Below are 21,350 nucleotides of genomic sequence, written 5' to 3'. Positions count from 1 at the left end.
AGCGCTCCCCTCCTCGAAGCAAGTGGCCAGGGCCCCTGGCAGCGGATACCTGGTGAACGTTAGCACTTTGAAGTTGGTGGCCTTGTTTTCTTAAAGGGCTTGATCTTTTCGTGCAGTTAGAACTAAATCTTCCCCATCATGTTGTCCTATTCCCCACCTCAAAATTTAAATGAGCAAGCACCTGGGCCATTTAGAAGCTTGTCCAGGACTCAAGAATCTGTCATTGATCTCAGAAGTTTATACCTCAAATATAAAAACAAGCGTATACATCCAGCTTAATAACAAATTAAAGTAGCAGCTCAAGGTTGAACTGCAGTTTATCCTTGAATCTGATCACTAGCAGCAACAGGAAAAAAAAAAAAAACACAAAACCAAACCCGCTTAAGCACACAAAAAGCACCAAGTTTATAGAAGCACCTGAAGTGTTCATTTTATGAGAAAAACTCAATTTCTATTTCCAAACTACAAGACGTGAAGGATTTTGCCTGTACCTTAAACCTCTTACACACAGCCTACGCCTTTCTAACTTTGTTGGCCCCATACAAAGTAGGGCAGCAGAGCAGTTAGCAAGGTGCACCAACAAAGAATTCACACAGAAGGGTCCAAGATCGTTAAAGGTACGAGGCAATGAGATGCACCCGAGACTTCTCAGCCAGCCACTGCTAACCAGAGCCTTTTCTCTCCAGGTAGCTTGCTTCAAAAGGCTAAGAGGAGCGTCCTGACCAGGGTGCATCCAACCATACACCCACACAAACCTACGCTACTTCCCATTTTTCACTCCTCAAGTACCCAACAAACTGCATTGGGAAGAATTACCCAAACCAAGAGAGATGGATCAGACTGGAGAGCTGTCAGAACACCATTAGCCACGGGTTAATTGCTACTACGAGCTTAGCTTCCAACCTCAGACAGAGCAGGTAGCAGACATCTCCCCCTCTGCGCGGCAGCCGCGGGTCTCCGTACCGGGACCTGAGAGGCAAAGGAGAGGTAGGTGCAGAACTCACAGTACTCACCCTGGGTAGCTTTTCACTTTTGGAAGTCAGGATGTAATTGCATTAGTGAACAGATCTGGCTGCCTTCACTAATCCACTCATTTTGTAGTAAACTTTGCTTTGATGACAGATTCATAAGTTTAACAACTCCACCTTGAAATAAATGCCACCGAGGGGTGAACCAGGGGCTTCTCTACGCCCCGGTTCTGTATTCCAGACAAGGGGATGGGCTTGTGATGGATACTTGAGAATGGTTATAGATTTAAAACAAAAAAAAAAAAAGCAAATGGCAATTTTATACTTGTGTTATGTAATGTTTTATATGTGCGTGGTCTTTCTTAATGTAAAACTCTTGTATTTTTGTGGTTTATATGCAGCAGGACTGATGGCTGTGAGGGTGCACGCTATTTTGTAAAATATTCTTAGCCAGTTTTCCCAAGGAGGAACAAACTGAAGTATTCACATTTTCATTGGCTTGTACCTGCATGTACAGTACTGGGGCAGCAAGTGAAGATGATTAAAGCCAGCTTGAAAACAACTTCTGGCCTTGAGTTGAGCTTCACAAAGCGTCCAGCCACAAACCCTGTGTAGCTTAGAGCCAACCCTCTCCCCCAAAACAGAGATGTTAAAGGATGAAACCCTCTTTTCTGAGGGATCAGACTTCTTTCCCACCTGAGAAGAACAGCTTTTGCTGGAGGAAAGAAATACCATAATTAATATGCAAGCGGAGTAACATCAGCTCAAAGCTCACACAATTCAAATTCTCTCCTGCAGCTGCGCACAGCCACGCACAGCCCTAGGAAAACTGGCCTTCCTGTCTTCTTTATGCGACCCAAAATCCCCCCAACCCTCTCTCTGAAAGCTTACAGTGTACCTTTTGAATAGACCTCGGTCAGCTTTTATTGAACGTCAGCGTGGAGCTGCAGTTCTCCCATTCCTCCCAGCTGCAGGAATGCTGCATCCACCCGCACCCCTGCGCTGCAGGTTTCTGTTGTATATAAAGCTGTCAACTGACCTGATTTCGCCCCTGCTGAGCCTGGTTCTTTGCAGGCAGCCTCAGCTTTCAGGCAAACACCGTTCTTGCCTGACATTTGGGACGCAGCCCTGCTACAAAGCAGATGGAGCTCGTCCGATTTGGGACTGGGAGCCTTCCATCCGACACCTGAAGTGAACAACTCGCACCAGGGAGAGCAGCATTCAGCACAATCTGTCGGGCTGTTTGAAAAACAAGACAAGTCAGCTGAGGTTTCACTGCAATATTTTATTTGGGAATTTACATATACACAGGAGAGAGGAGACCGCAGAAGTCTGACTTCTTGCTCACGCTGATGAGTTTAAGCAGTTGTGTTCTACTGAAGATGAGGAAAGAAATCTGACCCACCCACTTTTTATGCCTAGATTAAAATGTCTAAAGCTAGCTGGGAAGGGGTACTGGGGTTACACAGGAACAAAAAAAAAATATATGAAAAAAGTATAAATTAGGATGTCATAGTCATTTTAAAAGTGTAAGAAAACTTGCAGCGGGCTCTCAGCCCTTGATAAGTTAACTCTCAGTTAGTTCGTTAAAAGTTAAATACATCGATACCACAGATTAGACAGAAAAGCCACTCTGAAGTGCAAGTTTCACATTCCAAACAGCTTGCCCCCACACTGTGCGAGAATCCTGCTTGCTCATGGGGGGAGGGAGAGGGGTCTTCAAAATGACTTTGGTTCCAATGAGGGTTGGCGAGCCAAGCACAGCAAGGCCTCAGCTCCAGAGAACGCTGCTCGAGGGAAGAGGTAGCAAGGCTTGCTTGCCCCGGGCTTGGGTTAAAATCCAGTTCCTCAGCACCAAACAGGGTTTCCACCCCTCTGCTAACCAAAACCCCTACTAATACTAGAGTTTAAGTGGTTCTTAAAAGGCCTGAAATTACAGGCAGTATTATTATAAGTACAGATTTCCCACATTCCTCAGTCACACCTCTGCTAAGACCCCAGGACATTAAGTGCTACCCAGAAGCATTAGTGGAGGTTTGTGCAAGGAGGGGGGTCCACCCCAGAAGTGTGCATTGACTGTGCTAAATACAGGGGAGCTCATGTTCTGGTCACTGAGGTTTCACCGTGTCTGACAGTGAAAAGGCAGAGATGGGTCTCAGTTATGGAAAGAGGTTCGGGCTGGGCAGCCAGCCAGAAAGAAAAACCCTGAATGTCTCATGGAGCAGTTTTGAAGAACAGAACAGAAGGCAAAAATGGTCACAACGCACGGGATCATTTCCACATCTGAGTGCTGAGGGACTGATTGCTTCCCTGGGCACCTCCTCCACCCATCGACTGTCCATAGCCCATCATACCATTCGCTCCATAGAAGTTCATCCCAGCCATCTGCTGGGTCATCTGCAGAGGGGAGAAGAGAAGAAAATCAGGGCTATGCCAGGGAAAACGTGCCAGCCCACGGCAGTCAGCTACAGTAAAACTCTTCCTCCCCAACACATTAGTCTTAAGCGAATCCTCGTAAAAAGTTACAGTGAACAGACTCAAACAAGGCAATAAAGCTTCATTTAAGGATACCCTAAAGGCTCGAGTCCTCTACAATCAACCCCAAGTTAGACTTACAAAAGCAGACTCCACTCACCCTCGAGTACACACACCTTTCATCTTATTATAGAATCCAAGGCGCTGCCGAAACATGGTGCGTGCTCTTATCTGACCTTTCTCTGCCATGCTAAGCAGCCTCTTAGAGGAAGATGAATCAGCTGGTACTAGTGCTAGTAGCACTCCTGATTCACAACAGGGTTTTATAGCACCCCTGCTATACCTCAAATCAGCCTGCGAGTCCCCAGCCCAGCTCCTTCAGCTCAAGGCACAGAACACAGATGCAGCCAGATGCTACTGCATGAACACAAACCTGTGTCATCCAGCTCACAGGAAGCTCTGATTTCTATACAGGACACTAGTTTTGTCTACAAACCTGTCATTTAGACCCATCTCTCCTCAAATGTTTACATGAAGGGAGAGTCAAGGTTTTGTTTCCCATTTATCCCCATAAAAATGAGGATCACTACCTAGCAATTTCCCAGGTGCGTGCCCATCTATCAAGCTGAGGAATTTCTCCTTTCAGCTGATGTTACACTGATTTTTGGTCTCCACCATGAACCTTGAGACCACTGTTACTGCTTTTTGATCCCTGTCTGCAGCACCAGCACGCCTCACCCAACCTCAGGAGACAGGCTGAGAGCACAAGGGACAGGGAGCTTCCTGCCTGTGCCTCCCCTGCCCTCCATCCACCCTCGGGTCAGCAGCAGATCCCCCCTCACCTGAGTGATGTTCCACTGAAGCTGCTGAGCTGGCTGCACACCGTAGACAGGCTGGGGAACCGCTGCCATGCCGGCCACGTAGCCAGCCTGCTGCGCAGCCATCATCCCGTTGGGGACACCGATGACAGCCGCCTGCACGTTGCCCACGTACCCGGCTGGGATGGCCATGGGGGTCACCATCCCCGCAGCCCCAGGCTGAGCCATCATGCCCACCGAGGGGGCCATCATGCCTCCCATCATGCTGCTGGAAGGAGCCACTCCTGGGAAGCCCGTGTAAGCTGCTGGGGGGTACGCCATCTGAGCCGGGGCCATGAACATTGCTCCTGAAAAAAGGAGGAATAAAACAAAAGGGGAGGAGTGTTATCGCGCTCACTCTTGGGGCTGAAAGGCTGACCTTCAAATCAAAGCCTGCCGCAACGCTCGCTCGGCCGTGACATCCAGGCTACGCAGCTCGTTATGCTCCTCGCCAGCTCTCAAGGACCACCTACACTCCCACATCCCTGCTTGTCAGCTATCAGGACACCCCCACCCACTCTGAATTAGTGTGCTGCTCTATTCTGAGATCTGGTACCTTGCGCGGGCAGCTGAGGTGTTTGAGAGCCGTACAGGGAGAGGATAGAGTCTTTAGAGAGCTGCTTCTTCCCCACTTCGTCCCCTTTGCCTCCTGGCTCGGGGAAGAGGTTCAGGTTTTCAGGAACAGAACCAGCACTTCCAGAGGTTGGCATAGAACCAGTGACCTGAGGAGGAGACAGCACAAATGCATCAGCTGCCTGAAGCACTGCAGGAAGGTGGAGATCACTGTCTCCTCATTCAAGCATCTCTGGCAAACACTGATGCTCCCTTCTTACCTTCCTGGAGTCAGAGTTCGATGCCACCGATGCAAAAAGATCAAGATCCTTCTCTAAGCTGCTCGGCCTGCCATTTGTAAGGGTGCTTGTCACGGGAGCATCTGGGAGAAAGAAAGCTGTGATGGACGGGCACGCAGATGGCCTCAGGCTGAGGGGCTGCCTCCTTGCCAATGAAGCAGTTTGCACATATGCCACTCAACCCAGTGACCTGACCTGTAACCTACTTCAGCCAGCACACTGCCAGCTCTTCACTCTCCCTTCTGGTGAAGGGAAGGAACTGGCTTAGGACCAAGGAAGCACACTGTGCCATATCTGTCCCATTAACCTCAGAGTAGCCAGGAGCCACACGGTGTCTGGAGACCATTAAGTGCTCCTGTAATACTACAGCCACTGCGCCAGCAAAAAGGAAAAGAGATGTTTCTGCTGCAGTGACCAGAGAGGGAAATAAAGTACTCAGAGTTCACCAAATTCACAAGACCAAAGATAGAACATGGGGGCAATTTAACAAGTGCAATAATGCTGGAGAGGCTCTTACCAAGTCCTAGCAAGTCCATTACTGGTTCAGAAGACTTAGGAGAACTCTTTCTAGACTGCTGTGTCTCTTCTTTCTTTTGAGGCTAGGGAAAGAACACCAGAAGTCTTGTTCAAGTCTTGTTTTTACTCTGATATATCAGAGGCTTTAATGAGAGATTAAACCCCTTAAAAGTCCTTTTCCCAGTGGACATAAGTGCTTTGAAAAGTGAACAGAAATTCAGAGCAACTATTCCACAGTTGTTTTACTGTCCTGTTATATCGGAATCCATCGACAAATTTAAGCATGCTCTAAACTAGGAAAAATAACAGCTCAAGTTAGAAAGCTAAGCAGGGAGTAGCTGGATTCCAATCTGCTCTGCACTGCAAGGCAGAGCACATCTGCTCAGTATCTGTCTGAGCAGTGGAAAACAAGCTACTACCATTAGTGTGACTCAATGCATCCACTGCTATGACTGAGGCCTGAAAAAATGCTTCCATATGAAGCTGGAATACCTCCGTCCTGCTCAAGAGAAGTCTTTACAATTGATCGATGGCCATGGCTTCTGGTCTTACCATTTTCACCTTCTCAAAGATGATAGGTTCCAGTTTTCTTTCTGATACTGGCTCATTACTCTTTTTCCATTTGTCATCCTTCTCTTTCTGTAAAGAAAAGCACTGACATGAGGTCAAAGCTCACATCACGCAGTAAGAACGATAGATCTTTGTGTGCTGTTACTAACCCAAAAAGCCTCAATCTTTGCTCATTTCAAGCTCCTAGCAAGCTACCCATCCAACAGCACAGATATACAGCTGAAGACCTACATTAGAAATCAGTCGTGCTCTGACCTTCAGAGGTCCCTTCCAACTTAAATTATTCTCTACAGAACGACTGAATCCGATCAGCCTTGTAGAAATTAGTCACTAATACAGGAAATTTAAGCCTGTCTGTTTTCATACACTCACTGCTTACTCATGAGACAGACCCACACTTAACAAGCACTCAAGCCTTCGTAGAAGTGATTAGGAACTAACCCTAAATGCATTGATGTCAATACTTCGGTCCATGTATTTCTTCTTTTCATACTTATCACGAATGAAGCCCTCCACAGCTCTGCAAGAAGCTTGTTAAAGACAAATGATTCAAGAGCAGAAGATTTGCATAGCTTTGTTTAACACACGGATACAAGGTACAAGCTGTAACTAAATTAACGACTGCCTAAAGAGCATTTCCAGCAGTAACTTTAAAATAATTTAGCCTTGGATCCAACTACTTTAGCTGCTCAATTTTTGCTCCTTTGGACTATTCAAAGCATGACAGTGCTATAAAAGGTACACTAGATCAGGGCTTAATTCCAACCGTGCTTTTTTCTTTGATGTGTATTTACTTTGAACATCACTTAAGAGCACACGTGTCATCAGCACAAGGCACAGTGGTCAGATAAATGGATCTGATGCATACAGGACCACCTCAACCACCAGCTTACGACTAAAACTAAGAGATGCTCCTTTTAGGTTCGCATCTGTAAAGCCCCTTGCACTACCTGGCTAGAAACCCTTATTTAATAGATGTAGTAGAAAATTACAGCTTCATTTTCAGAAGTGTTGGATCTTTCCAGCTGTCTCCACTAAGGATCTCAAATGCTCAAGCCTCTTATTTGCCACAGGCCCTGAAGTGCATCTCACACAACACCTTGGGTTGTAACACTCAGCTTCCAGATCTCCATCTGCACAGCTCAGAAACAATCCTTCCAGCTCTCTTCCACTTTGTTTTGGAAGCAAGCTGCCTGTGGCTGAAGCAATGTCAGAGGGTGCCTAGCCAGGAACTTGTTCTCACAGCTGATGCCCAGGCACATGAAGTTAAGCCTCCTATGCAACAAGGGCAGCTACTAAGCAACAAGGTGAACGCTCTCCATGTTTCCCCAGCAGCAAAGGAAGAAAGGATACTGATCTGTTTGAGGTCGCCTGAAGTTCTCCGGCAGGAAGGCTTCGTAAAGACGATTTGCTTTTCCATTCCCCATCTCTTGCATGCACTGCAATTCAAAAGAACTCATCCCGATTACCTTTTTGCTTCACTTCCCACCTCTTTGGTCTCTGAGACTTTATGACTCCCCCCCAGCTCACAAACCCCCACTACTACAACAATCCCTTCATTTCACCTGCATTACCTGTATCTGTTCTTGTGTCCACTGGTCAAGATTGACGGATTTTACCCTGGATATATGAACTCCTAGGTTCCTGTGGATCCCAGCGCAACGAATACAGATGAACACACCAATATTCCAGGATGCCCATCGTGGCCCTGCAAAGAGATAAAAGTGTTTCATGCCAGCCAGTCAATCCATGGTTACCTTGAGCAACTGAGAAACTGCACCAAGTGAACTGGGACTGAGGAGTCCAGGCTAGAAGTTTGAATTAGCAGCAGAATGTTTAAAAATCATCTCCCAGTGACTGTAGTTAGAACCAGTATTTTATTACCTCCCTCCTCCATGTTGAAAGCTCTACACAAATAACTCCAAGGGGAAGAGGGAATAAAATAAGCATTCAAACCACTCAAGACCACAAACCTCAATTTCCCCTTGCTTAAACAGTCACAGCAAAATAGGGCTGCTCCTGCTTTAACAACAGAGAACCTTTCCACTGTGATAGGGTTACCTGAGAGCCAGCTCCACAATATCCACTGCTGCTCTAGGAAAAGCAGCATAAAACTTATGATCTGCATCAAGTCTTCTGTTGGCCTTGTGTGGGAAGAAGCAGATGAGTGAGGAGAGCAGCACGAAGCCCGGTGCTCTGACCCCCCCCCAGGCCAGATCCTGGCCCAGGACCTGGGAACAGTTCACTCCCCAGTTTCTACAGCTCTAATCAGACTCACTTTGCATGCGGCTTTCAGACAGGCAGGAGAGCTCTGAGGTGTGGACGGGAGATCATGCCAGGGAAGAGAACCACGAGGGAAAGATTAACGAGCTGTTTTACTCACTGCAAACAGTTCTCTGCAGGAAGGCTGAAGCACATCAGGGGGGGATGAGGGGCTCTGCAGCCCAGCACAGGCACTCCCACTGCTCACAGCCCCCTCCCTGGCTGGGACCAACACAGCCCCAGCCCCTGAAACCCACTGAAGACCAGCTTTGGAAGCAGTCCTCTGCAGTGCGAGACAAGCAGGTTTAAATATGAGATAACCAGGCTGGAGCTGCCATCTGTGTGGTTAAGTCGCAGCTGGGTATTATTGTGGCTGATGGTACCTACAGCAAAGCCACATCCTGAAGAAGAACCACCAGCCTCCAGCCCTGGAGCAGAACAGTTTTAAGCAGAGCAGATACATGAAGAGCTCCCCAGTTCCCTCCACCCCTCCAGGAGCATGAGGTGCACTTTTATTGCTACAGGATAAAAAGTGCTGCTCCAAGACAAGCTTCCTCGAAGAGGTACCTGACTAGCACAGCAAATTTAACAAGTACTTCCAGAGGGACTACAGGCATTACTGCAGATGAGTTATGCTGCCTTTCCTTGCCATAGTTAAAATAGCAGTCCACAAAGCAAATGATACAGAAGTGGGAGGAGAAAGAGGGGGAAAGTGTAATTTCAAAGCCCGAGAAAAGCAGCACTGCATTTAACAGCCATCTAGCATATCCAGGAAAGTTAAACTTAACTCCAATTTACTGGGCAAGTCCAGAGCATCCTGAGGGATTTAACACTAATAAGGCAATCACTGGCTCACGGTTCCTTCCAGGGCAGAGGCATGCAACCTCTAACTTCCCCAGAAGAATTTCTTGCAGCTACCTTATTTTATTTTTTGAAAAAGCTTTCCCAAGTTTTCTGGCCTGGCCCAACATCTATTTCTGCTTTTTCACTAGAAGTGATCCTTTGGAAAGGCACTGGTTTAATGATGCTGATCAAAGTCATTTCCCTGCCTAAGAAACACCTTATAGAAGCATCCTCATGACTGCACCTCAACATGTTATATCTACCCAAGTCTAGAAGTGATTAAATAAAAGGAGAAGCCCATCCTATTAGCATCACCTCAGCATGCCAGTCAAAGAAACTCATGGAAATAAATGTCTGTAGTTTGCTCAACATTATGTTTGTAACCCACCAAGGTAAAGGCAGGAACTCTGATCCTCCATTTGATTTATCCGGTAACATTCTCTCCCAGCCAGACCCTGTCTCATCCGAACTGCTCCTGAAAGCTATAATATGAGAGACTGATGGCAGGATTAAGCATGAGATTCAAGGTTAGATTTAAACTCCAGATATATTTAGCTTTTATAGGACTAAAAGGATTAATAGCCAGCTAGATACTGCATCGGGGTTATAGTAATCAGCTCAAGATCGTCACATGGGCTAGTTCAAGCCCCTGCAGCCTCCCACCCTGTGACACAGGATGGGTGACTCAGTGGTGCTGTGACACCCATCCTGCCTTGGTGTCACCCCAGCTGCGATGCAGGACCCGAAACAGCATGGGCTGAGTGCTGGGATAACAGCTGGCTATCTCTGCTAGGTGCCAACTCTGGGAGACACCGGTGTAAAAGCAGCTCCATTACACTAGCGGACATTAAAACAGAGGATTTCTGAAAGCCTCCCAGCAGCTAGCACTTGGTGGCAAATGCAGATATTACACAACGAAAGGCGGTTCCCCTCCACGAGGGCTGTTCCAGCAGTACTTGCAGTGCCAAGAAGTGCCGTGAGGAGGACTTCAGACCGACAAAGCAGAAGAGGTCAGAATTTTGGCAGTGTGGGGCTGTTCCTGTGGCCTGAGCCAGGAGGAAGGCGGTGACCCCACACGCTGAGCAGTCTGCTCACAACATGGGAGCGTGCAGCAGGTACTCAGACAGCTCTGAAAAAGCTGCCTGAGGTCTCTCAAAGAGGAACAAAACCCAGCTACACCCCTCTGGAGTGAAAAATAAAAAGCTTCTTTAAGATAAGCAGCTGCACAAGAGGCAGCAGCAGAAGGTTGACACAGCGAGACTGTACGCAACGGGCAAGGGCAGCTCCTGAATAATCAGTGATGAGCAGAGCGAGCAGTAGCAACGAGGCAAATGAAGTCTGCCCAGCTATCAGAGCCCAGATAGCTCCATGCTGGTTGAAATTACCCCAATTACCCCAAGGGAAGGTTACGGGACTGTTGCTGGAGGCAGGGGTACCCCACACAAGATGGCTGCTGCTGAGGGAGCAATGGGTGAAGCCCCAAGGCCCAGATTAGGGGCACCAGCCCGGCCTCACGCATACCTTTACCAGACCTTCAGCTTCACTACTTAGTGCCCCAGACCTTAAAGCCAAAACAATGTTTTTACTGCTTTTTACTGTGTTTTGTCTCAAGGGCGAGGGGGAGGCCGGCCTCAGTGCCGCTGTAAACAAGGCTCCCACTTCCCCCTCGAGGCCACAGCAAAGGAGTCGCTCTAGAAATTGCATGAGGAAGTGCCCAGAGAGATCAGGCAGGGGAGATTTTTGTGCAGTCATTTCCCCACAGTTTCACATGCTATTTTCAAGGTGACTGACTTGCAGAAAGCCCCAGGTGAAGGTATTTACAGAAGCGAGTTCAGTCATATGTTACAGCACTCAACTTCCCGAAACTAAACTGAGCTGAAAACTGCACAGCAGTTACAGCAACTGGGCACTGACAGAGGAGGCAGAACACATTTGTAAAGCACGAAGGCACAATTTCTCAGAGAAAAACACCTTTTAGATCAGTAAGCCACTTGAGAGAACACCACCAGCACTGCTGGAGCCACCAGAGGCCTCATCTCCCCAAGGCCTTCGGACACTCATGAGGGCCCAGGACACCACAGGAGCTTTGTGCCCTCCAGGTTGGAGGAATCACAAAAATGGAGCTTATAGACCAAAGGTTTTAAGGCACAGCTCACAGAAGCGTTTGGCTTATTAAACCAGTAGAAAGAAACATGAAAGAAATCGGTCCTTGCATGAACACACTCACTAGCATCATAAAAATAGTTCCCTTCAGGCTGGCATCCGCACAGCTACCAGATGGCTCTAGAGCTGGAGGCCCGAATGAAAACTCACTTTCCATATGCAAAACTGAAGTTTGCTGCAATGCCAACCGGCATCAGACACGCACGCCTGGTGCTGCACTCGCTCCTTTCAGTATTATACCGAATTTTAACATCCATAGAAAGCAAAGCAAGTTCCTTGGCACTAACTGGAGCTGGGCATCACTTGCTCGGTTCTGATTAATCATCTCATGCCCCTGCGCAGTGCCTCAGATATGCAAAATGCTTCCTGGAGAATGCCATTTGCAGATGAACAAGAGATTAAAGGAAAACGCAGTTTTCAAGAAGAATTGGATATTAATCAAAGCAGATTCAAGAGCTTGGCTATGCACTCAGATCCAGCACAATATTAAGGCTAGATGAGACCACTTCCATGCATATTCCTGGCCTTGGACTGGTTGCAGAGAGATCCCAGTCAGCTCTGTCATTTAAGAGAGCTGCACTGAATGCCTGACAGGGCATTTCTAAAGGGGGATGCACCCGTATCCAGAACGGACTAGAGAGCTACATGCAAGAAACCCTGCTGCCCAGTCAGTGCCTCCATGCGCTGGTTTCATGGCCTGTTTTATATCCCAGCATGTCAAAATAAACACTGCATACCAGGCAGCCCATACCAGCATAAGTTAGCACCCACAACTGAATCATTAATGCCGACAAGGACTGTCTGAATGATCTGCCCTTGGTGAAAAGGCTCGCAATTCCCTTTAAAACCCAAGCCCAGCCTGGCTAGCACACACCACGCTGTAGCCACTTGCTGAAAGTTCACACCCTGGAGTGCTTTTAATCAAGGAATCCCAAGGGGATTCACTCCTCATCCTTTATTCAGACATTACATTTTGGCTCAAGCTACTTGTGCAAGTTTCTTCAGTAATAACCCTCCAGAAGGCATTTAAAAATAAAACAGAAATTGGCTGCAAAGCCACTGCTCTTTTGAGAAGGGGGGGGGGAAAGGGGGTCAGGGAAAAATAGATGCTTTCACAGGCAGGAAGGAGAGCACACAGCTATTCAAAGCCTAATGAAATATTCTTAGTGCAAACAATCATTTGACTCGCAGGCGATCCAGCAAAAGCCCAGCTGTAACTGGGAAGTGTGCCTGCCAGGCCCATTGATCCCAGCTAACACTACTACATGTGTTGAGGTCCAACCACCCCCTCTGCACACACAGGGAAAGGGGATGTGGGAAATGCTCCTTGGAGAGGTGTAGTCTCAGCGAGTTGACATCCACATCCTCTCCTACCAGCCTTCACCAGCACTTGGAAATTTCTCATCGAGTCAAAGTTGATGAGAGCAAAAAAGCCCAACTTTTGGCAGTGCCAAATGAGGAAATAGCCAAGTATCCAAGAGCTTCCTTTGACTTGTGGTTTCCTTATTCTGGAAAGAGATTGCTTAATGACTTACTGAAATTCATTCCATTCATAGAGAAGCTATGACAAAAGCCATGTTACAAAACAGCTTCCTCTCCTCTCGACTGTAGACGTCTGTTCTGCAGTCAAGTGTTCAGATTATCTGGGGGAAAACAAGGTAAACCCTGCTGGCAAGTGAAAAGGACAGTTAAACTTCAAGATCTCTTGATTATGCCAGGTAGCTATTAATGCATGTAAGTTAGTAGCAGGTTTTTTTTTTGGTGTTTGTTTTTCCAAATGAAGGACTGCTGCAGTACCTACAAGCCTCAGCCATTCTTTGCATGCAAAAAGAAGAGCCAGAGGCATCTACAGTGGTTGAGAACATTGCTGCAGACAACAGCTTGGAGCTTCGCCTTTAAATTCTTCTTTATGTTATCAGCAGCCATATACTGTTTCCCCAAACCACAGTGTTTACAACAGGCACATTACTGGCCAACTCAGATCAAGCAGACTGCTGCTGGCTCAGTTCTCTCCAGGGCAGGTTATGAAGCCTCTGCAGTTTACCCGAAATGCCTACTGTCCCAGGGCCTGATGGCTTTGAAGGCAGTCACACAGAATTTGACCTGTTGTTCCCAGAACACCAGATCTAACAGTGAGCAGTGGTAAGACTGCACAAGAAGCTTTCAACCCAAGTCTTATCGTTGTTACCATCTTGCTCTCTGAAGAGGTGCTGCGACAATACAGACGCAGAGCAAAGCAGAGGAAATTGAAATGGATGCTGCGAACAGCAGGGTGGGTCCTTCCTGCTGTTTTAAGGAAGGGATGTTTATTGCTTCGGTAGATAAACCATGAAAGCAACAATTTCAAGCAGATGCTATACTAAGACTATGCCAGACAACTGGTTAACATTACCAACGTTGACAGCAACACCACCTAACAATATATAAAATCAGTCCCACGGAACCCCGTATTTTCTGAGGAGGTTAGCACAGGAGTCCTAACAGAGATGGGCAACAAAGAACAGGACTTAAGAGTTCCTGAGATTTGATAATAAAAGGCTGGTCACTGGGGTCTGGCCAATGCCACACACAGGTCAGAGCCTAGGAGTTGCTAGTGTAAAAGCAACAGCTTTATTTCAAGGAGGCTTGAATCACAGTGAAATGCTAAACAAAAAAAAAGGTAGTAAACAAGCCCTGTCTTTCAGGCAATTCAGCTTTGAATTTTTCTACCATCAAGTCTGCTCATGCAGCTGTATTTTTTTTTTTTTTTTTAATTTTTGATATTTAGATTTGAATTTAGATTTTTGAGTTTGTAGATCTGGAGTCAAAGCCCTTACTGTAGTTCCTGACACAGCAGTCAGCTTCTGGGCCACTTTTTGCTACAATATGGACCTGTTCTAGAAATGAAGTCCTCTTCACTATCCATCACCAAAAAAGACTTGATATTCATGATGAAAAGGCATAATCTGGCCAGCATGGCAATGTAGTTTGACAATAGAGGAGAGCAGTTTACCATGGCACTGAAAGGCCCAAGAGCACAGGCAAATCCAGTTCCACAGTCAAACGAAGCTCTGATTCAACGCAGTCTCTCTCAGAAACTCAAGCTTTTCTGTCCTAGATTTCCTGGGACACACAAAATAATCACTATTCCGCACCAACCTGAAGGAGCCAACAGCTATTCTTGTTTCTCTAGCTTGTTTTGATAGCCTGCTTGCATTTTGGAGGATGAGTTACCTTTAAACCAGAGGCATTTTCTGGAGAGGCTGGCACAAGCTCCTGAGTGTTTGCTACCTTATATAATTCATCTGGCAGTTACTATAGGAACAAACTTCCACTGAAGTTGCAGCTATGACTGGAGAATCACATGGCATTTTCGGGCCCTTAATTTACACCCTTTGCTGTAGCAGCCACTCAGCACACTTTGGCTCTCCACAGATGGGTCGATATAGCTGGGAGAGAACAACAACAGCATTAAAATAGACACGGTTTGCCAAGATGCCCTCTACTCGGAGGATTATCTTTGTTATCTATTTCTGTCAGATGCAGAGACTTGCATCTCTGTGACTCAGCTCTGCATCTCTTTTCTGAAAGGATCTCTTCGAGTAACTCTTTACTAATCAGAAGCCAATTCCAGCCTAAGTCCCTCTCGAAAGGAGGATGCTTTTTTGCCAGGTGGGCAGCTTGGATGGGAAGTTCCAGCAACCTACCTCACGCAGGTGAGCACAGGGGTCAGGCTCCCAGTTGGAGCTGGGTTCCCTCGCAGGCAGGGTCCCACACCAGGGCAGCACCACTCAGACCCCCCAGGACAAAGATCACTAAAGGATAAAGCAAATCTCGTGGGCAAAGCTCATTTCATCTTCTCAGGCCAGTGTTCTGTGGTAGAACACTGCAAAAGCAGCAGCACTTTGTAAAGATAACTGCAGAATATTAGGACCACAGCTAAGAATTAAATTGAGCATACACACAAAGATATATGCACCCCTTCAGGCAAGCTTCCATTAAGTGCGCTTCTCCTAATTCAAGATTTTCTAAAGCAAGCTGAGCAGCTTTAGACCTACAGCTGATTTTGAAGCTGACTGCAGGCAAACAGCATGCAGCACTATCCACTGCTCCGTTTTCCCCACAGTGATTTTTCATCACACGATTGTTTTAGACAAGCATTTAGGTTACTCTTCACGTTTCTTTTACGGAGAAGTCACCTGTGATTCAATAGCTTTCCTCTGCCGATGGAGGATTTGAGTCACAGCAGATTTTGTGTTGACTATTAGCAACGTGCTTCATATTAGCACTCGTTTGGCTGGATTAAGCCACCTGCAATATGACTAACCCCCATTTTACTGGAGGTCACCCTTCCTGAAGCATACCTGCAGTAGCCACAAGCTTCTTATCCTACTCTTCCTGTTTGCCAGCCACTTCCTACCCCATCCAGCACTTAACGACCTCCTCACAGGTAATTGCCAAGTTCCGCCCCTCTTTCAAAAAGAGCTACTTGAGGAATTAGATCAGGGTTCAGGTTGTGTTCAGGAGCAAACAGCTTTCCAGCAAACCACTCAGGTTACAAGAAGGGGTTGATTTTGGCACAGCAGCTCTCACAAGACACAAGGGACGGAGGGGAGAGTCAGACAAACCAGGAGGAGCACAGGGCAACCTTAAGTGATGAACAGCTAGAGCAGTCCTCGCTGGTGCTGCCTGGAGGAATTGGTTCTGGTTCCAATGAAACTGGATCCAAGGAGCCTGTTGGATAGACAGGACTGGGAGAGCAGAGGGGAACAGTTTGGGAGAAGGAGAAAATCAAACAGAATTAGCTGCATGTTGCACAGGTCCAGCACAGAGCTTTAAAGTCAGAAACACAGAGAAGACTCCAGTTAATTCAAGTATTACTCAACACAGGACTGTTTCCACTTACTGGAAGACATCTGAGGTCAGGACCAATTTTCCTGATTACACCACATCCCTCCTGCACCTGCGTCACAGCTCCAGCCTCCGGGCTCACTCTGGTGTTGGGTAGCCTGGCTTCTGACAGACTGTCAGTGCCTGGCAGCCCTGACATCCTACATACATGGAACCACCACTGCTCTCAGAAGTGTCCCTGCCACAAAGAAATGCACCAAGAGAAAGGATCCCACTCACCAACAGCTCGTTTCTCTTTTAAGGATTGCACTCCAGCAATGCACACAGCAGCCAAGACCTTCAAATAAAGAGGATTATGATGATTCAGTCCCTCCAGCCTTCCACCTCAGCCACACTGGGTAGTCCTGAGGTAGTTATAGCTGTGCCATCGCAGGTGGTGCCAGGACTCCATGCAGAAACACTGCTTTGATAATCACAATAAGTATCCTGATAGCATCATGTGAATACCTTTGATAGCACTTGCAAGGATAAATGTTTTGTTTGTGCCCAGCATTGCCAGGTGATGTCCTAAAGGCTGCCACCAAGATCAAGCCTGGTTTGTCCAAGCACTGGAAGACCCTTTGCATGTACACTGAAGCTTTCACACAAGCTCAGCTGCCAGAAAGCACTCTAGCCAGGCCTTTTTTTCAGCACAGGTCACACTCACCTGCCCATTCTCTGATCAGCCTGCCCACTTTACCCACAGATAACACTGACAGAAGCCCCACAATGGAAAGAGGAAGCAGCAGGGCAGAGATCTCACCCACTTCCTCCAAAACAAGAGCCTCAAAGCACTGCACACTGTTGTTGTTGCAGAAGCAACCCACCCTGAGCTTGTTTTCCCAGTTTCCCTGTCCCTTTTTTTTTTTTTTTTGGTCTCCAACAACTTAGCCCTGGCCACGGGCAGCTGTGTGAAGCCCCGAGGGAAGCCGCTGTGCTCACACTTCTCCTTTCACTCTTACTGTGTGGCTCCTACAGCACAGCTGCGCAGAAGCAAAGCCTTGGAAGGAGTCCTGTGTGCTGAGGAAGCCACTCGAATCCCAAACACGTGAGGGGAGAAGGGCTCGGACTGATGCTGAGGCCGCTGTGGAGGTACGAGATCAGGTGGGTACACGCAGCTCCTGCAGCTGACACCTGCAGGTACCGAAACCTCATTTAGTTCTGCAGATAGAAGAAATACAGCACGGAAACCCAGCAAGCAGTTAGGTCATTGGGAACAGGCATAATGGAAGTGTGGGTGGCATCTGAACAGTCTCTGCTTATGTGTCATGCTAGCTTGGAAAGGCGCAGCTCAAGCAGCAAAACGCCACGGATCCGGTAAGCTGGGCACAAAAAAAAGAGTCAAAAGTCAGTGTTTTATTGTAGCACTGCCTTCAGAGGGGCTGGGGGAGCCGCCAGGTTCTTCCTCTGCCCTCAGCTTTGTTGAGACTTGCCCTGAGATCCTGATGACCTTGAACACGAGCTGTCTGGAGGAGCAAGCAAGGAGTGCCACCTCCCTCCAGCCACCCCCCAGCACCGCTAACGAAGCGACCCAGATCCAGCGGTGACCTTGGTGGATGCCTGCTCCCAACACGGGGCCGCAGCACCAACATCTGCAGCTCAGCAAGGACACAAAGCCCGCTCGAAGCGCGCTGCAACGCCTCGCACGTGAAAAAAAAGTTCAACTTCTGCAGGGAAGATGATGATTTTGGGCCTCGGGATCTCCAAAAATGCACATCCCGCTCAGAGCTCACCCAAAGCCATAAAGCAGCCGGCTGCACAGAAGCACTGCCACGCTTCCAGGTAGCACTGGAAACGTTGAGGAAAACCATCTGGAGGCAGCAAGTGCCACGTGGTCTCGTCAGTGCAGACCTGCACGGAGTTGTAGTTATTAAGCCGTAGATCAAACGAGATGTGCTCCTCACTCTGCACAAGCACACTGTGCTCGTTCCCATGCCGAAAGGAGCTCTGCAGTTCCTTGCAGCAGCAGCAAGCACGAAATTCAGGCCCTCCTTGCCACTGCAAGCCACAACAGAAGCACAAAACACGATGCTTGGCTGGAGAGCTCGCTGGGCCTACCCTGATACAGCCAGGAGCTCTCCAAACCGAGATCTCACATCTCCACGAGCCTCATTAGGATCTGGGATCATTATTTCACCAGGCAGGACTGAGCACAACAGCAGCCCACTCCTCCAAACAGGTCTCAGGTGCTTCCCCAGGCACAAGCAGCTTAAGGCTTCGGGGGTGAGGCTTAACTGTGCGCTGTGACTTAAGAATTAGTGCCAGGGAGGCTGCATCTCCAGGACACGCCGTCAACAGGAGCAGCTACAGAACAGCAACGCGACGAGTAACCAGGGACCGTGATGAGAACACTGCCCTGCCTTGAGATAAGACAGCTATTTGTGCCCTTGGTGCTGGCGTTAGGAGCCAGGAGATAAGGAACTCGCAGGCTTTTACACTCAGCTCCCTGCCTGCGGGGTTGGGCAGAGCCAGGTGGAGGTGTGAGGGGCTGCCAGACTGAGCTGCTGCTACGAGGGCACCACTTTCTGGGCTTCTGAGAGCCCCTTATAGGAGCAGCCTATATTTTTATTTGTTACTTTTTAATATATTTTATATTTATATGCAGAGCAGCCCCATTTTCAGGCAGTTCAGGGGGAGCTGGCAGCTCTCAGAGGTCACGCTGCAGCCCCCGGGCACTGCTGGACACCGAGACCCAGCTCCTAGAGCTCATTTATTGGGGCTGTTGGGACACAATCCCCAACTCCCAATCTCCAAACCACGAGAAAAACTCATTAAAACAGGATTTTAAATAAAAAACAGCCCTACCCTTAGCCCTTTTAATATGGAAAACGCTCCGCTGTCCCAGCAGGGAGCCACAGGAAGGCTCCAGCATCACAGGGGGATGAGTGGGGGCTGTGCCACCCCCCTGCCTCCTGGGACACCAACACCCCCGGCTGCCCCCAGCACCGGGGGGAGGAACCTCGACTGGGTGACCCCCCTGTGACCCCCCCAGGGCCACCCCCAGCCCCCTCAACCCCCGCCACGTCCACCACCACCCCGAGCCCACCCTCTGGGCCTCCTCCCCCCTCGATACCGGAGACCATCGAGCTCCCACTCCGGGACCTCAGACAGCGCTCTGCAACCTAATTCATGCTTTTTTTCCCTTTTTTTTTCGCTTTAACTTTTTATTACCTTTACCTAAACCCCCCCCAATACACCCCCATTCACCCCCCCACATCCACCACCACGCCATGCCCACCCTCCAGGCCTCCTCCCACAACACCAGAGACCACCGAGCTCCCACCCGGGGACCTCAGGCTGCACTCTACAAACAAATTCGTGCTTTTTTCCCTTTTTTTTCACTTTAATTTTTTATTACCTTTACCTAAACCCCCCCAATACACCCCCTATTCACCCCCCCACCGGGTCACCACCCCCCAAAGCCCCCTCAAACCCCCTCTAATCCCCCATAACCCCCTCAAACCCCCCTCAGCCCCCCCCCAAAATCCCCCTCCCAACCCCCCCCCGCCCCTCCCCCTCCCCATTACCGCTCCCGTTACCGTTCCCAGCCCCCCCCCCTCCACGCCGGTTACCTTTGGCCTGGCAGTCGGCGCAGAACTTGTTGGCCTCGTCCAGCAGCAGCCCAGCCAGCACGGCCTGGTAGCGCTCCACGTCCCGCACCGATTTCCCCGTCATGGCGCGGCCGCCGCCGCCGCCCGCCCGCGGGTCACGGCGCCGCCGCCGCCGGAGCCCCCGCCGCTTCCTGCTTCCGGTCAGCCGGTAGTGGGCGGGGCGTAAGGAGGGAGGAGCCAATGAGGGGGCAGCGCGCGCTTTAACGCCTCCTGAGTCCCCGCCCCCTCGGCCCGTGCCCGGCGCTGATTGGTTGAGGGGAGGCACGGCCCCACGGGAGCCAATGGGAGGGAGGAGGGAGGGGAGGGGGGGGGGGAGAGGGGGAGGCATGAATGGGGAGGGTCACGTGACGGGGTGGGAAGGGGAGGGGGAGTGAATGGGGGCGGGGGGAGGGGGGGTGTGGGGGTTGTGGGGGGGGGCGTGGGGGGTGTGGGGGGTCTTGGGGGGGGTTAAGGGGGTGTGGGGGGGGTGGGGGAGATTTGGGGGGCTGGGGGGGCTTGGGGGGGGCAGGGAGGGGTTTGGCTGGGGGTGGGGGGGTGCAGGGGGGTGGGGGGGGTTGGTTTGGGGGGAGCTGGAGGGGCTTGGGGGGGCTGGGGGGGTTGGATGGGGAGGGTGGAGGCCTGGGGGGGGCTTGGGGGGGGTTGGTTGGGGGATCAGGGGGGCTTGGGGGGGTTGGGGGGGTTGGATGGGGGGGCTGGGGGCCTGGGGGGGGCTTGGGGGGGGTTGGTTGGGGGATCAGGGGGGCTTGGGGGGGCTGGGGGGGGTTGGCTGGGGGGGCTGGGGGCCTGGGGGGGGCTGGGGGGGCTTAGGGGAGTGCAGGGGTGGTGGTGGGGGGGCTGTTTGGCTGGGGGATCGGGGGGGTCTTGGGGGTTCAAAGGGACTTGGGGGGGGGTTGGCTGGGGGGGGATCGGGGGGGCTGGGGGCGCAGGGGGTGCCGGAATGGCGCCGTGCAGTAATTTGGGGGGGGGTCTTGGGGTGGCGCAGGGCTTCCAGGGTGCCCTTCGGGGGGGGGGGGGGGGCCGAGCACCCCGCTGGTGAATCAGGAGGAGGAGGAGGAGGAGGAGGAGGAGGGGGAGGAAGGCGATCTGGCAGAGATGAATCATCCCCGAGCCTCCTGGGGATGGCAACGCCGGGGGGGGGGGTGGCTGGCAGGGGGATGCGACCCCCCCTGGTGGGGGGGGGGGGCAGCACGGTGCCCCCCCCAACGTGTACCCAAGGGCTTCCCGCTGCCCCATCCCCTCCCAGCACCATACTGGGGGCTTACTGGGGACCGGTGATGCACGGGGGGGGGGCTCACATGGCAAAGGGGGGGGGGGGGGCAGGCACATCAGCCCCCCTCTGTCCCCCCCCGCGTCCCCCCCCCACAA

At 50.1% G+C, this 21,350-nt stretch overlaps 1 protein-coding gene across 1 annotated transcript; it reads right to left on the bottom strand.

Annotated features, from left to right (window-relative positions):
• Positions 1-2,233: 2,233 nt before the first annotated feature.
• SMAP2 (small ArfGAP2) lies at positions 2,234-20,119 on the bottom strand. The gene is made up of 10 exons (XM_032202336.1): positions 19,947-20,119; positions 7,812-7,945; positions 7,591-7,676; positions 6,679-6,757; positions 6,220-6,306; positions 5,669-5,750; positions 5,134-5,234; positions 4,857-5,022; positions 4,286-4,608; positions 2,234-3,365 (listed from the first exon to the last, which is right to left on the bottom strand). Exons 1-10 carry the CDS (start codon positions 20,047-20,049, stop codon positions 3,240-3,242), a joined length of 1,287 nt encoding a protein of 428 aa, XP_032058227.1. The 5' UTR covers positions 20,050-20,119; the 3' UTR covers positions 2,234-3,239.
• Positions 20,120-21,350: the final 1,231 nt, after the last annotated feature.

Source organism: Aythya fuligula, chromosome 23, assembly GCF_009819795.1.
Source record: "Aythya fuligula isolate bAytFul2 chromosome 23, bAytFul2.pri, whole genome shotgun sequence".
Taxonomy (NCBI): domain Eukaryota; kingdom Metazoa; phylum Chordata; class Aves; order Anseriformes; family Anatidae; genus Aythya; species Aythya fuligula.
The sequence above is the reverse complement of the archived record's forward strand: the minus strand, read 5'-3'. Positions and strand labels throughout refer to the sequence as shown.